At 40.8% G+C, this 17,326-nt stretch overlaps 1 protein-coding gene across 5 annotated transcripts in view; it reads right to left on the reverse strand.

The window, feature by feature from the left end:
- PTPRG (protein tyrosine phosphatase receptor type G) overlaps nucleotides 1-17,326 on the reverse strand; it is a 706,326-nt gene that overhangs the window by 136,317 nt on the left and 552,683 nt on the right. For all 5 annotated transcript variants that reach the window (XM_072785567.1, XM_072785566.1, XM_072785569.1 and 2 more), the window contains one exon: nucleotides 8,166-8,323. In XM_072785567.1, coding sequence (XP_072641668.1) covers nucleotides 8,166-8,323 — 158 coding nt within the window. The remainder of the gene's footprint in view (nucleotides 1-8,165; nucleotides 8,324-17,326) is intronic.

The raw sequence follows: 17,326 nt of genomic DNA on the forward strand, positions 1-17,326 counted from the left end.
CATATAACTGTAAAAAGAGGCAGGTTCTGAATTTAACACAAAAATGCTTTTGCTTAAATTACTCTTACAGCTTAATGACATGCTATGGCTTAAAAGCTCCGCTGCTTCCTTGTCATTAACTCAACTTGCCCAGAGATTTCCAAGGAAGGATGTGACGGTTCTCGGAATGAACTGATGACCTGGACGATATTATATTGTCAACTGGATCATAGCTTTGCTTGACAGTCATACAAAAGAGGAAAAGGAGGTCAAGCTTAGCCGACTCATCAAATCTCCTTTGGTATGTTGACAGCATTCACTAAAACCCTGTCATTCCTCTAGGTTGAAAGAAAATCGTCAGTGGCCTCTTTCATTGTACTTAGCATATGTGGCCATTGAGCGGAAACCACCACGATCCCTGAATTGGCAAGGGGAGTCTATGTTGTCACTTTGGCAGGTGAACAGTGACACTATGGGTGGGAAGTCCACTGATAAGTCATTACACAGCTACTGCCAGTTGTCCCTCGATCCTTACCCTTGCCTTGTAACCACACTTGATAAAGGTGAACTTGACTACCACCCGGACCTCCACTTTCTGATTCCAAGGGACACCATTTACAGAGGCTACGATGAGAAGAGTTGCGCAGCATGGCAGGACTCCCTAACCGCAGCTACAGGACAAACTATCAACTCTCCAGATCTGCTTAATGGCAGCACAGCAATCTTCTTAAAATACACACGAGATGCCATCATGAAACCTCTGTTCAAAAACTTTCAGGGGCCTTCAGTTCTAACGGTAGGGCCCGAAGGATCCGGCCTGAGCTTACTTCTCCAACCTCAGAACTCTTACTCTTGCTACCTGGGTTCAAAACCCTGTTTTCAATCCCCACAAGCTAAATGTGTGACCTTGGTCAAAGTATTTGATGTTTCTATGTTTCGGTTTTCTTACTTGTACAATAGAGATAACATTAACATCCACCCCGTGTGGGTTTTCTTACTATTAAATGAGTTGCTATATATAATGTGCCTGGAATAATTCCTGGCACACGGTAGATATTTACTAAATACTATTATCATTACTATTACTATTCTTATTTTATGAGGAATGTGGTAACTATGACTGTATTATAAGCTTCCAACACCTGTAAGATGTTCTATTTACTGTTCCCTCCTTCCCTCCTCAGAATGTCTATTTATCAAATGCATTCTGTGACAGGTACTTTGTTAGGGAATTTAAAAACATCACTTTGGTTCCTGACGTGTTTTAGTTTATTTTTTTTTTCCAAGATGTTATTCCTTTATTCTTGAGAGATGGAGAGAGAGAGGCAGAGACATAGGGAGAGGGAGAAGCAGGCTCCCTGTGGAGAGCCTGATGTGGGACTCAATCTCAGGATCCTGAGATTACAACCTGAGCCACACTCAACCACTGAGTCACCCAGGTGCCCCTTGTTTTAGTTAAAAAACAATAACATTAAGGTAACGTTATTAACAACACTATTATTACATCATTAATGCTAGCAGCTAATATTTATTAAGCATTTATTATGTGCAAGGTATTGTGATAAGAGTGTTAAGTACTTTTCTTTACTTAATCCTCATAGGAGACTCATAAGATTGGTTGATTATTGTATCATTACCATTATTTTTGACTGAGGAAACTGGGCTTAGAGACTTTACATGACCTGCCTAAGATCACAGAGTAAACAAGAGTTGAGTAATTGGGCCCCCTGGTTGAGCATGCTACTCTTGGTTTTATCTTGGGTCATGATCTTGGGATTGTGGAATTGAGCCCCCCATTGGGCTCTAAGTTCAGTGTGGAGTCTCCTTGGGATCTCCCTCTCCCTCTGCCACTCCCCCTGCCCCTGCTCTCGTACATGTGCACACGAGTATGCTCTCTCTCCTAAAAAAAAAAAAAAGAAAAAAAAAAAAAGAAAAAAAAAAAGAAAAAAAAAAAAAAAGAGCTGAAGCGAGGATTAGAAACCTAGTCTCAAAAAAAAACAAAAACAAAAAAAAACCTAGTCTCTATGACTCTGTCATGGCCTCAGCCACTTCACATCATATGCATAATAGGTCTGCAGCATTATTCCCAGAAAGAGAAACACTGCAATGGAGTTACTCAATGTGGTAACAGAAGTCCCTAAAGAGTTCCTTCTGGCTGACTCTGAAAGACACTCATGCAGGGCACCCACTACTGGCAACATAAATCTATTTGTACTTTTCTGCACTCTGGACAGAAACATTTTCTGGCTCAACACAGGGGGAATTAAGACCCATGAACAAGATGGCAGGCACAAGGAAGGAAAGCTATGTGCCACACAAAGCCCATGCTTTTATTCACTTTTCTTTTCCAGAGGCAAGTAATAAACACACTTGGATTTATCTTTACTTTAACATAACTAATGAAGTCTTTATCATTTAGTAAAAATAAATTAAAGTTTTTATTTCTATAATGTAAAATTGACTTTTTAACTTTTGAAGTGAGCATGTAAAACATTTCTTTCTTTTATCCCTGCTTGGGGAGTTGTAATTGCATTTTAACTGGTGCTGTTTCAAGAACAATTTTAACCTTGAATTGCAAATGTGTTGGCTGGAAGTGTATATAAATCATTTCAACTTAGTTTTTATTATAAAAATATTACAGAGAATAATTAGTTTTTAATCTGTCGGTTCAAATCAAAGGAAAGTTGAAATCTATTCATGCTACTCGTGTGCAGCAAGAGCTCTCATCCACGAGATGTGGGGAAGGCACCATCATGGCTGAAGGAGAAAAATGAGAGAAAATCAAAAGTAATATAATTATGAACCATTAAAAGGCTGATGTGCACAATATGTCATAAGATAGGTATATAATGGCCGTTAAACAAAGCCAGCGTCCATTATAAACATAATAATAAACTCTGGGATAAGCATTAAGAACTGAAATGTCACACCTAAGGTCACAGAGACACTTCAGATTCACCACACATTTGAGGGGTGACAGGGCAGGTCCTGCTTCGTTGCCTCATTATTAAACAAGACCAAAGTGATGGAATATTAAATTGCCAATAGCCTGGAGCATCCAAAGTTTTACTTATTGAACCATGGCTGTAAAAATAAAATCCAAGAATAGCTAGCTAACCACAAGGATGTGTCTCTCCTGTAGCGATAGACAGTTTTGCATGAAGACAATTATAGAAAGGCCTTCTACAGAAAGAAATGAATTTAATCATAATTACCAAAGAAAGCTATCTGTTGGGATTAATAATGACATCTTCCCCCCACCATTTAAAAAACCCTCTCTATCCACGTGTACTGTGCATTACGTGGTGTTAGAACAGAAACTTTCTGAATTATGGGATTCATTAGTTGTTGTGGCCTTGAGACAAACTTGAGGGCTGAGATAGCCACGAGCCAAAGGTAGCTGTTATACCAGAAATGTGGTGAGCCCCCTATGTTGAAATGATAATAATTTGGATATACTGGGTTGAATAAAATATAATATTACAATGAGTCTCACCTGTTTCTCTTTATGTTTTTTAATGTGGCTAACTAGAAAACTTTAAATCATGTATATGCCTTCTGTTTTATTTCTATTGGAGAGTGCTGCCCTGGAGCCTGGGTGATCATTTGTTTATTTATTCTAAAAGATGACTTTTAAAAATTTGAGAGAGAGACAGAGTACAGAAGGAGAATGAGAGGGAAAAGCAGACTCCCCTCTGAGCAAGGAGCAGGGAGCCCAAGACCCTGAGATCACGACCTGAGCTGAGGGTAGATGCTTAACCAACTGAGCCATCCAGGCACCCCTGGTGATCATTTAATAAGAGCAACAAAAAAACTCCAATCTAATGTCCTGGGCTCACCCTGTGGTGCCAGGCACTAGTCTAGGCATGCCACACACATTCCATCATTTAATTTTTATAATGACTCCAAGAAGTGGGTGTATTATTATCATCATCCCCATTTTACAGATGAAAACTGAGGCACAGAGAGTAAGCAGTGGAGCAGCATCTGGCTGAAAAATAGAGCCAGGAATGAAACCCAGGCAGGTTGGCTCCAAACAGAACATGGTTTTAATTCAAAAGAGTTTCTCTGCTCTTTATGATAGAGATAATATTGGTTTAAAAAAATGTATTGCAAATAAAGCTTTCCTAACCACTCCAGCTTATTGTTAGAAAAAAAATTAAATATCCCAAAGCAAACAAACTAGACATCTTCATATTTATTTACTGCTTTTTTTGATAGAGCCTCTAAGAAGCACTTCAACAAAATTCATACTAGGAAAAATTATAGGCAGTATCATATTTTAAACTACAGGAAGCAAACAGTCCTGGAAAGGGAAGGTTGGGATCGTTTCCAATGGCCAACACACCATCATTTGAGAACCACTGTTCTAGGAAAACAAACAAACAAACAAAAAAAAAACACATCCCTATACTGGATTCAGATTACCAGGTTCTCTGATTGATCATGAACATAACACAGGCACCATTTCAACATGCTAGTCTTGCTCCTTTGACTTCATAAACCAGTACTGAGAGTGCCAACATTTTGTTTGGATGATAAAGTCACAACATGATGTTTACCTACTACTTACAGTAGATGTTTAGTGGAACCAACCCCTTAAGCCACACTGACTGCTGGCCAACCAAGCCAACACAGGATTCCATTAGCGATACTGTATTTAGATTGATATTACCACATGAGCAGGCGTCAGAGCTCACTGGCTACCATAGGGCTGGTTTGAATGTCCAGGGAGACTCACAAAAGATGCAAAATAAGTAGTTGTTCATATCTGGAAGGCTTCAAAGAAATTCACACCATTCAAGTTCTCATACAAGTGCTAACCACTCCATTTTACGGTGAACACATTCTTGTTTTCACTCTTATAGGCACCTCCATTGTGTAAGACAAAAGAGAACAGAGGAAACAGTCTTTGCAGAAAGAGAAGGATGGGGAACTAGGAATGTTTTCTTTCTAACAGAAGCAGACATGGAATTCCGTCTACTTGCTTTTCCGCACTGGCTGTCTGCCTCTCTGAAATGAACATTCTGTGCTAACTTCCAAAAGAATGTTGGCAGGGTCAGGGTGGGAAGGTCTGAAGTGATAATACTTGGATGGCTAATGGTTTCCCTTCCAAGTGCTGACACCACTGTGACCTCCATGCAGCGTGCCAACCAAGGATCCCGTTTAGCCACATGAAAATGAGCTGTTTTTCCTCTCTTGGGGGAAGGGGTGAGAAAGAGAGAGAAAGAGAGAGAGAGGAATAGGTGACACTGTGTCTGATAAAAGTATTGTCTAAGGATGGTTTATAGTAAAGAAACTGGGAAGCCAATATGACTAATTTATTTCTCCACTATTTCCTTGCAAACTACCTATAGATAAATCATATATTGGAAGTTACAGAGAAAAACTCCTCTACTGCTTCTGAGTGTGTGAGTGCTAGGATTATAAATAGATGTTAACCAAGCAGTTTCTAAGATGCCCAGTTACCAAATGTCAAAATGCTTCTAATTGACAAACACTTGACAAGACATCCAAGCCTACAACTCTGCCTTTTGTTTGGACTCACAAAATATCTGAAATTCTAATAAAACCCAGTACTAAACAATTACTGCTCTTTGCCTCTCCCCATCACGGAGTGTCCTGCAAAAGGAGTGGTCAGAATTGCATTTCTTAGCTTCATTATCTCAAGCCTTTGTATCTTTTAAGACAAAAGCATCTATCTTAATGGACAAAAAGCAACCCTTTTCAAAGTCCCCTGCCCCAACCCTGGGGATATAAATATTTGGACTGCAATTTTACTTTATTTTCATAAAACAATGCTGGCTTCACCATTAGGAAGAAACTTCGTTTCATATTTCATGATCTGCTTAATGCTGGCAGATCCTGTGCAGCAAATTGCTAGCACTTCTTTTGTCATCAGAGAATTAAAGCAAAAAAAAAAAGCTATCTCAAAGTAGAATGTCTGCCAACAGCAGTAAAGTCAATAAGTCCCTAACTTTGTTAGGGACAAGGTGTCTCTCCTGCACATAGCTTCTAAACCTGCTCCATTTACCCCCAGAGGGCAGCACTGGATGTTTTAGGAAGCTGCCTGGTGCCTCGGCTGGTTTATTTAAGGATGGACCCATGACCCAAGGATAGCCAAACGTTGGCAGACCAACATCTGTTCAGATCTACCTTCTTGAATACTTGAAATAGGACCCTCACTATGGTCAGTTGGTAGCTGGCCCTTGAGTTGAAAGGTCAACTGGTACTAGAGAACCATATTTGGCCAGGTAACCAAAAGAAAACAAACTAGGTGGGCACCTGAGTGCCTCAGAGGTTGAGCATCTATCTGCCTGGGATTGAGTCCCACATTAGGTTCCCCGAGGGGAGCCTGCTTCTCCTTCTGCCTAGGTCTCTGCCTCTCTCTCATTCTCTCTCTCTGTGTCTCTCATGAATAAATAAATAAAATCTTTTAAAAAGAAAAGAAAAAAACAAACTAGGAGTAAGAAGGGATGAGAATTTTGTAGAAGTACACAATCAATAAGCAGTGGCAGAAACTCCAAGATTTAAGCGCCTGCATGGCCCCTGATGGACAGAGAGGGCTTTGCTTCCTAGTTGCAGTCCTCTCCATCCCAGGATGCCTCGACTATTGTTTCCTTAAAATACTCCCCTTACTTGAGCTACTTTAAGTGGGTTTCTCTTTCTTAAATCCAAAACAGACCTGACTGGGACACCATCCAACCCTACTTCCCCCACTCCCTATTCTGTACTCTCTGCCTTTATTAGGGAAATCTTTGGACTATTCCCCATCTTAGCCAGATCCCTAATCTTGTGGCCTGTGTCTTCAGTTATATCACTGATACTACCTCATAATTCTACAACATCCCTTATTCCTATCTGTCACACTCTGGGAAGGCATTTCTATGAGCAGCTCTGATAAGAACTTTCCATTTTTGGATAGTCCTGCTTAATGGCTCAAATCCCCTTTCTTATAATCCTACTCTGGATTTAGTTGCTGGCTCTATTTTCTGAAATTTTTCTTTTTAAAGATTTTTTTTTATTTATTCATGAGAGACACACAGAGAGAGAGGCAGACATAGGCAGAGGGAGAAGCAGGCTCTATGCAGGGAGTCCGATGTGGGACTCGATCCCGGGACTCTGGGATCATGCCCTGAGCTGAAGGCAGATGCTCAACTGCTGAGCCACCCAGGCATCCCTATTTTCTGAAATTATGGAGAAGAAACATACTCCTTTTCTACTTCAGGGCATGCTGCATTACACTGACTAATATATCCCCTCTAGGAAGTTTCTCCTTCTATCTATTATCTCTCATGAGGTTATTTCAAGGCTCCCCACCCCTTCCTACTGCCCCCTGCCCAGTGGCTCCTCTTCCTCTGACACAGACCCCAACCCCATTTCCATTTTACCAATTTCTAAATCCACCATCCTGGGAAACCAGCCCAGGACACACTCAGAAGTAATTTAGTATAATGGTCAGTCACATGGATTTTAGAATCAGACAAACCTGGGCTTTGTTTCTAGCCTCAACATTCATTAGCCATGAATTCTTGGATATATTACCCAATCTCTCTAGGCCGTGTCCTTATGTGCACCATCTCAGTGCAAAAGCCATTTCTCAGTGCTGTTTGACCAGTAAGATGGCCATATGTAAGGGCTTAGTAATCAATGATATTCACTCTTTCATTTCATCATGTATACAAATCTCTCCCTTTAATGAACTTTGGTAGATTTAGTAGTTCAGAACATCATCTTTGGGATCAGACACTATGGCTGTGTGGCCCTGGGCAAGTTAGCTCATTTCTGTACCTCTTCTCTATAAAATGGGGAAACAGAGTACTGTTGTTCTTGAGGATTAAATGAGTGAACACATATATAGAGTTTAGAAGATTTTCTGGCACAAGCTGTCATCATCGAGGACAGCTATTCTCACCTCAAGATCGAATACTTACCTAATACCTGATTTTATAGTTGCAGTTCTCCTCAGCCAGTTAATTTGTGGTGGAGACACCATGTTCTATATGTTATAATTCTTGGGTTCAAAAACATGTTTGTTGGAAAGAAAGAAGGAATCAATGGGAAGCAGAGGATCAAAAAATAAAAAATAAAAAAGCACCTCTACTGGTATACTGTAGTAATGTTAAATGGTTAAGTCAACACAAAACAAGGGAACATAGAGGTCCCATTTGCGGCTGAACATCTACCTGATGGTAAGAGATGGGGACAGGCTTCCGGAAGACGATCCACTCCACAATTTCGCTACATGGTGGTGTGGTCAGAGAACCTGTGTATCGGTAATAGCTGCCCAGGGATGCAGGCAGGAGGTCCCGGAGGACGAAAGGATCCAGAAAGGTCTCTTTCTCTGTTTGGAGAAAGAAAGAAAAGAAAGGCACAATGATAAGTCATATTATGCTGCAGACGTAGAGTCAAAACCCCCAGCATGCTGGTGCCACATCACAAGCCTTATGTTTGTTTACATCCTGAGAAGCACTAGCATTTGGTGGTGGGAGGGCCATAGCAAACAAAGCAGTGCTTCCCAGGGTGTGTTCTGAGGCACCACGATGCACTGTATTTCAAGAAAAACAGGTTCCATGAAGAGCAAAACTGGGAAACCTGAAGTCCCTCCCTCTCCCCAAAGGAAACAGGCAAAACACTAGCACAGACAAGTCTCTGAGTTCTGCAGAAAAAAAATGGACTTGATCTTATGTACCTACCCCTTCTCAATCTTGCTTCGCCACTGAATGCTTCCCCATCTGATACTTAGGAATTAACAGTCAGTGGCATAAATTCTGGAACACCCATGAGAGATTCAACATGAAAACTGTAAGCCAAGGGTAAAGTTCAACTCCAAAGTTGGATACATCTCATGATGGTTTCCCCCAACACCTATCCAAATCTAGGTGAACCCTACCCAATATCTAACCCTGAGCTTCTAAAATGGGGCCCTGAAAATAGGCTTCTTCTTTTTACAAAAGCAGAGGGGTCTTTCTTTAAGTAGAAGAAATGATTATTTCACTTAAGACTTAAAAATGATACCTGACAATAACTCTATGAGAAAAAAAAAAAAAGATGTGTAAGGGGTTAGTGCCAAGGTCACACAGCTCCTCAGTGGCAAAGCTGGGATATGAATTCAGGCACTGTGACATCAGAGCTTGCACAGACAGCTCTGATGCAGTTAATGAAGATGCTAACGTTAACTCAGTGAATACTGAGAGGTAGGGGCAAAAGAGGAGAAGAGCATTTGGGGCGGTGGGAACATCGTGTGCCAAGGTCCTGCGGCAGGAATAAACAGTGCGATAGAATTTAGGGCACTGTTTTATAGTTCTAATCAGGCTCGGTAGATCATTCAGCTTCTCTCCCAAATTGGAGAAAGCTCTACTCTCCCTCTGGGTCTCCAAAGTTCTAGCCCTGAATGAATTTAAGTCTGGGATTCCTTTTTTTAAAATCCATTTTTGGGATATAATAAGGCTATTATAGTCCTGATAATGGTTTGTTTTAGCTCCTTGATAGCTTCCACTATGGGGCCAAGGACATTCTTGGGGGGACCTCAGGGCTCCAAGTTACTTCCTGGACACATCTGTGTCTACAGGAATAGTCTTTCCAGGATCCCACCATCTCCATCCTCCTCTTTTTTTTTTTTTTCCTCTTTTTAAAAAGGTTTTATTTACTTATTCATGAGATGCAGAGAGAGAGGCAGAGACACAGGCAGAGAGAAAAGCAGGCTCCCTGCATGGAGCCTGATGTGTGATTTGATCCCAGGACCCTGAGGTCATGACCTGAGCCAAAGGCAGATACTCAACCACTGAGGCACCCAGGTGCCCACTTCCTCCTCTTTCATGCAAAATGACTGTACAGGTCTTTGGGCAGATGTGTATCCACAGACTGGAGAGATCTCTGTAAACTGGGTGATAATGCAAAAACCCCAACAGAAATCAACTCTTTTAAAACAATTAAACAGGCAATTTAGTTTTGGTAGAAATTAATTCAATAAAACTTAACATTTATTTAGCTTCATTACTATATGCCAGACACTATTTTAAGTGTTTACATGTTGCAAACATTTAAGCAGTACTTATTGTACATGCCAGGCCTTGTTCTTAGAGCTTTATAAAGATTAATTTATTTAATTCTTAAAATAGCCCCATGAAGTTGTCCTATTATTATCACCAATTTACAGACCTGGAATGTACAAACAGGTAGTTGGGTTTAGAATCCAGGCTTTCTTTATTTTTAACCATCACTATATGCTTTCAATTTACACCACTATGGAGTATTTACTCTTAATACTCCAATTTTACGATGTGGAAATCAAGGCATAGAGAGTTTAAATGACTAAGCCAAAGGTCAGTAGGGATTGGGGAAGGAGACACAATTATTCAAGAAGCTCAGATTCCCATACAGATTTTCAATTCTGTTTTTTAAAGGAAAAATTAAATATTAACTAATAAATGCAAAAGTCTTCAAATTACAGGGTTCTATAACCAAAATGACAAAAGCGGGTTTTGTCTGGATAAAAGGCCAGAAATCACCGAATTGCCCCTCCGCCCACTGGCAAGTGTGGGTTTTAATTTAAACCTGGTTACCAGCAACCTAATGATGGGGTAAATCTCTGCAAGCGTGCTTGGCTGCGACTGGATTGGCTGGGAGCAGGAAAAATTTTGGCCTTTGCTTGCTGCTTCTGTGTTTCCTGAGCTATGTAAACAACCAACACGAGGCCCCAAGCAATAGAGGGAGCATAGGGCCTGGCATCAGAAACCACAAAATCACCCTCTTCTTTTTCCCTCATGTTGTAGGTGAACTTGGCGTCCCACCACAGCACGCGAATCTGCCTTAAGATCAAGGGCTCCAGAATGAATGACCAAGAAAATCTTTAAGAGTTCCCTTAGAAGCCTGATCCAGTATTAGGGCTGCAGTTGAGCACATTGTAGGCAGACCGGTAGTGACAAGACCATACCCACAAGCCTGCACTAGCAAAGCCCCCACCTAGAGCAACCACTCGAGGAAGAGCCCCCGGCTTTAAGGAATGTAAACACCTGCCCCACCAATCTGAGGTGACTGGATTTCACAGGGCATATTGTTTCAGCAGGATCAAGACTCCCATATAAGTTCTTGTACGGGCATATGGTTTCGGCAGGGACTGATGGAAATTGAAGGTGTGACCGCTGCCACAAACACAGAAGAATCTTTTTGGTCCTTGACTAACCCAAGGGCTTCAGAGGTAGGTTCTGGCTTTAAGTGATTATCAGGTGCAATCAGAAGGTGGCAGGGAGGGTAGATACAGTGAGAGGGACAGAGAAGGAGGCTTTGCTGTTTGTTGATCCTGCCATAGTCACCACCATTGGGTTGGGATTCTGAGACCTGGGAGGGGCTTAGACCACCCTAGTTCAGTTCCTTGGAGAGCCAAGGAACCCTTTATTCAAACAAAACCTTACAGAGGAGGAGGCCAACTCAAACAGCTCAAATGCAGCCCCACCGTGGTTAAAGCTGAGCTAGGAACCTAGGAACACTTTGGAAACCACCAATTTAGTCCAATTCTTTAATTTTACTGCTGGGAAAATGGAAGACTACAGGGGAGGTCAAAAACTTGAGAACACAGAAACTCAGACGGGATCCTTTCTTCAAAGAATCTACTTAGGATCTGGAACAGTAAGCCTAGGAGCAGGAGCTGAAAGCTGAAATCCAATCACTGTCTTCATCAGCATTTCTCCGTCCCTATGGAAGCTGGGGAAGACAGCAGATTTTAAACTCCCAGGGTCCAAATCCCAACTCCTCCACCTGTAAGTTTTGTGATCTTAGTTACTGAAGCTTCCTAGGCTGTTGAGAGCCTGAAACATAATAAGCATCTCATAAATGATACATATTATTCTTACTCTAATCCTTATTACTTGTATTACTATCATTATTTTTATTTTTCTAAACTGTCAAGCCCTAGCCCCTTACACCTTAAAAACCATACACTTCTTTTAATACTTGCATATGTGTCTTTCTTGTTTTTCCTTTTATTTTTTTAAGACTTCATTACTAGTGCCTTAAAAGTGCATCATGTCTGACATATTCTCCAGGTTAAAATTTCTTTGCCAAAGTTCTAGTGAGAGCTTTGGAACCAACTAATATTTAACAGCTGTGTGACTATAGGGAACAGTCTTAAGCTCTCTGAGCTACTTCCCTTATCTGTAAAATGGGAATTCTGAGAGTATTTACCCCTCAGGAAGGCTGTGAAAATTAAGCAAGCTCATAAATGTAAGGGGCTTAGCACAGTGCCTTGGGAGCCCTGATTTATCAAGGCAAGCACTTGGCTGAGAGCAGACCAGCTCACTTTGTGTTTTAAGCCAGGGATTGGCAAATGTTTTCTGTAAAGTGCCAGATAGTAAATATTTTAGGTTTTGCAGGCCAAGAGGCAAAATCAAAGATGTTATAGGAATACTTACGTTAACAAACGCATTTCCACAACCTTATTAAAGATATTCAAAATGCAAATAACAACTGAGGGTAATTTAAAATATATACATCTACCATGAGAAGAACAGAATTCTTTTTTAGGGGAATAACATTTCACTTAATTAGTGTTTGAATGTAAAAACCATTCTTAGGGCAAAGGTCATTAAACAAGAGTCACTGAAATGGATTTAGCTATCAGGCCACATTCTCCCCAACTTTTTTTTTTTTTTTTTAAAGATTTATTTATTTATTTTAGGAAAAAGAGTATGAACAAGCAGGGAGAGGGGCAGAAGCAGAAAGACAATCCTGAAGCAGACCCTGCTGAGCGGGGCTCCATCCCAGGACCCTGAGATCATGACCTGGTCTAAAATAAAGAGTCGACCACTTAACCTTAAAGCTGAGTCACACACACGTCCCTTCCTTGTTTTTTAAAGCAATTGTTTGGCAGGATGTGTGTGTGTGGGAAGGTGTGCAAGTGTTAGAAAGTTACCATGAGGAGTGCCTGGGAGGCTCAGTTGGTTATGCATCTGCCTTTGATGCAGGTCCTAATCCCTGAGTAGAGCTCCCTGCTCAGTGGGGAGTCTCCTTCTCCCTCTCCTTCTGCTGCTCCCCCTGCTTGTGCTCTCTCTGTCTCTGTCTCTCTCTCTCAAATAAATAAATAAAACATCTTAAAAAAAGAAAAAAAGAAAGTCATCATGATAGCTAGAGCTAGAAGATGGGGGCAATGATTACTTCTTTTGTGAACATACATTACAGAATTAACTCTTGAGCTGTTTTCTTTACTCCTTGAGTTTTCTAGCTCAAACTAAATATCAATTTGTACTCATCTTTCTGAAAATTCCATTTCCTGCTCAGTCCCATAGGCAGTATACCACTGACAAATGGGGTGCTCATAACATTTAGTTGTAAGTTAGAAATAATTTTAGAGACAGTAGCCCTCTACTTCTAGCATTGGCCACAAAGCCCACATAAGCCACAGGGTGCTGAACAGGCTAGACTCAAGATGGGGATTTCCTGAGTGCAGCCACTGGAAAGAGGGAAGAAAGCACTTTTCAGGTGAAAACCTAAACTCTTCCTAAACTCTTTTTTTTTTTTTCCAAAAAAAAGAAAATCTTAATAAATGTAGGTATTATAAAGTAGAGGGAAGTGCTAGAGCCAGGTCCCTGGCTCTAGCCAGGATTTGAATCTTAACTGGTCTATTTAAAGGTCTCACCTAAGACAAATTGTTTAACCTCTCCTGTAACTGTATTCTCGTCTGCAAAATGGGATTACAATAGTGTCAAGCTCCTAAGTAGGTTAGATGAATAAATGAGTACTAAGTAGGTTACCATTAGTTAAGGGCTTAGGAGAGTGTCTGGCACAGGATAAGTACATTTAAGTGATTGTTAAATGGCTCTTGTTTTAAAAGGGCAGTTTGACTCTAAACCATCCTGATCAGGGCATGCTGCTTCCAACTTTTATCCAAATTAGTAATTTGAATTCAAAACATTCCTATCCCAGCCACTTACCTAGTTGAGAAAAATATTTGAAACACTCTATTTATACCTTCATTCATTCCATTAAACCATAATAAGCAGGTTCTGTGCATTACCAGATAAAGGAATTGAAAGGGAATGAATCTCATATTCCACTTTCAAGGATCCCAGCGCTGTATGCAGACAATATTATATTTTAATAATTAATTGTTCATCAAAGAAAAAGATGAAGAACAGGGATGCTAAATTCAAAGTTATTCAAATTGCAAAAATGAATAATGTATGACTTTTATATTAAATACACACTGTATTAAGTAGTCTACATTTCACCCAACTCTGTCTTTCATTTTAAAGCATTTTGCACGACAATATGAATAATCAGTTAGGGGAGGTTTATTTAGAAAGAGAAATACCTTATTTGAATGCAAACGGAGTATATCCGAAGATGATTAAATTTTTCTTATCAATTAGGAAATTTTGTATGAGGGCTTTAAAGTCATGGTCAACCATTAAACCCAGCGCGGCCCAGTTATCCTTGCAGTTTCCTTTCAACATTAAATTATATCTGGCTCAATTCTGTTCAATTCCTTATTTCTGATAGCAGTGCCAGGAGGCAATCTTTAATTAAAGAAAATTTGAAAGATTCAAACATGCATAATTGGATTAAAAATGTGATCATTAAAACATTAGATGATAATCATCTGATTGATTGCATTTTTCAGTGTGTTAATAACCTAATATTTTCAATGCTTTGGTTATATAGGAAGAAAGAAAGCCCTTTATAAGGTATGATGAACAATCAAAATATAGACGAGACCTATGCAGGAATCAGGAATCATGGAATCATACTGAAAACACACACAAGCACACATGCCCCAGTGAACAAAGTATTACATTGGAGGGTATATGGGGCAGAATGTGGTGGCCTCCAGGGGAAGAATATCTTTGCCACCCCTCAAACAAGCAGTCAACCAATTTTAGGGAAATATGTAAGATAAACAAATAAAAGAAAGCCCAAGCTTCTGTTTTTAGCATGATTGTTTAGTTCTTCAGGATGCCCCAAAACTTCTTATAAGGAAAAGCTATTAAGTTTTCCTTAACCACTTAAAAGCATTGTGGTAGGAATGGTCTTCCGCTCTGTGTTGGGGAGGGTAGGGAGAGCGTGACATTGGAAAAAAACTGGGTCATAGGTCACTCTAAATGAGGGAAGAAGATTCATAACAGCGCTGCTCAAAGTTCATGTCCATGCACATCACCTAGATAGAGAGCTTGTTAAAATGTAGATTCTGATCCAGGAAGTCTGGGGTGGGGCTGAGAGTCTGCATTTTTAATAATGCTGAGCATATTCGAGTGGCCAGTTTCTGTGGGGACTGTATAAATGGGCCCCCACGCTGCAGCCTCATCCACTGCTACTTCCTGACTCTTAGGTATAGCCACTCCACACCGCTCTCTTTGCCATCATCACATTACCCGGGGGCCTTTGCACTGGCTCTTTGCTCTGCCGGAAACATTTCTTCACTGACATATTCATGGCTGGTTTTAGACCAAATGCCTTTTAGCTGCTAACAAGTTAGTCATATTTGAATGACACATTTCTCAATGAGGGCTCCCCTGACTACTATTTTGAAAATGGCAATTTGAAGAGCAGCCTCATTAAGAAGGAAGCATCTGATTAAAAACCTGAAGGCAGAAATGAGCTATGCGGCAACCTCGAGAGAACATTACAGGCAAAGAGAAAGCTAGTGCAAAGGGATTCCGCTTGGTGTGTGGCTGGAGTAAAGTGAGCAGGAGGGAAGGTAGAAGACAAAGTTCAAGAGTCCAAAATCTGATGGGCTCTGGGAAGAAAAAAAAAAAATCAGCTGCTGGTTAAAGTACAATCTAGAATTTGGCTAAAAATTGTGAAGATGCCAAAACACTAGAATGTAAAGTCAGCAGCTCAGGGTTAAGTCTGTCTGGATGGGCCATGAATGGGCTGTATGATCTGGGAAGAGCTTTGGGTGTGATGAGCCTCAGACCAAAGGGCTTGCTGATCACAAGAACAGAAAATGGAAGTCATGATGGAAATAAAGGGCCTAAGGGCCAGAATCCAGGGGATTTAAGAGTGAGGCTTCTAGAAGCCATCACGGAGGTCAGAAAGCATTAGATTATAATTAAGATGGAGGCAAAAGCCTCCCAGAGTAACCAAGGAATTAATTTTATGATCTAAACACAAGCAATGAGGTGGCCCTGGGTGGCTTAGTCGGGTAAGCATCCAACTCTTCATTTTGGCTCAGGTCATGATGTCAGGGCTGTGAGATCAAGCCCTACATCAGGCTGCATGCTAGGTGTGGAGACTGCTTGATATTCTCTCTCCCCTCTCTCCCTCTATGCCTCATCCCCTGCAACCCTGCTCATGCTCGCTCTCTCTCTCTCTAAAAATACATACATTCATACAAGCAACAAGACCTGTTCTATAGAACTGGATGTTGGCTATCAGGAAGGAATGGGAAAGATGGACCAGTGGAGTTGGGTGTGACCCATGTTCAAGGTATAGCTATTTTCAAGGTTTCATGACAAATGATTTTAAGGAATAAGCCTAATGTTACAATGAGGGGATCCTGGGGAATCCCCCCAAGAATCACAAAGAACTGCAGGGTTCCTAAGAGTTATAGAGGACGTTTGTTCCCTTTCATTTTACAAATAAGGAAAATGAAGTCCAAAGAAAAAAAATGACTGAATCAAGATTGTGCAATGAGGTGGGAGTGAATCTGGGTCTCAGATGCCCAGCACTGGGCTCTTTCTACTACCCCAATCTGGGTCCCAGGGCTCTGAGTGCCTCACTTGCCCTAATGTAAACATGATCTCAATGAAGACCAAGAACTCTTCTGGCTTTTACAAACAAATCTAACTTTGACACTGCCCAGCTCAAATCTTCCATTGGCTTTACTTCATTTGTTATTTTTGTCTTTTCCTTTTTTAAATATCTTTTTAAAAAAATATTTTATTTACTTATTCATGAGAGACACAGACAGAGGCAGAGACATAGGCAGAGGGAAAAGTAGGGTCCATGCAGGGAGCCCGATGTGGGACTCGATCCCAGGACCCCAGGATCACACCCTGAGCTGAAGGTAGATGCTCAACCACTGAACCACCTAGGAGTCCCTTTTAATATCTTTTATTTATTTTCCTTAGTAATTTCAACACCCAGCAGGGGGTTTGAACTGACGATCCCGAGATCAAGAATGGTATGTTCCTCTGACTGAACCAGCCAGGCACTCCTGCATATCTTTTTGAATTAGTATTTTCATTTTCTTTTCTTTTCTTTTTTAAATTTAAATTCAGTTTGCCAACAGCTAGTATAACACCCAGCGTTCATCACATCATGTGCCCTTCTTGGTGCACATCACTCTATCCACCCCCCAACCACCTCCCCTTCCGCAACACTTTGTTTGTTCCCCAGAGTCAGGAGTCTC

Source organism: Canis lupus, chromosome 19 (assembly GCF_048164855.1).
Source record: "Canis lupus baileyi chromosome 19, mCanLup2.hap1, whole genome shotgun sequence".
Classification (NCBI taxonomy): domain Eukaryota; kingdom Metazoa; phylum Chordata; class Mammalia; order Carnivora; family Canidae; genus Canis; species Canis lupus.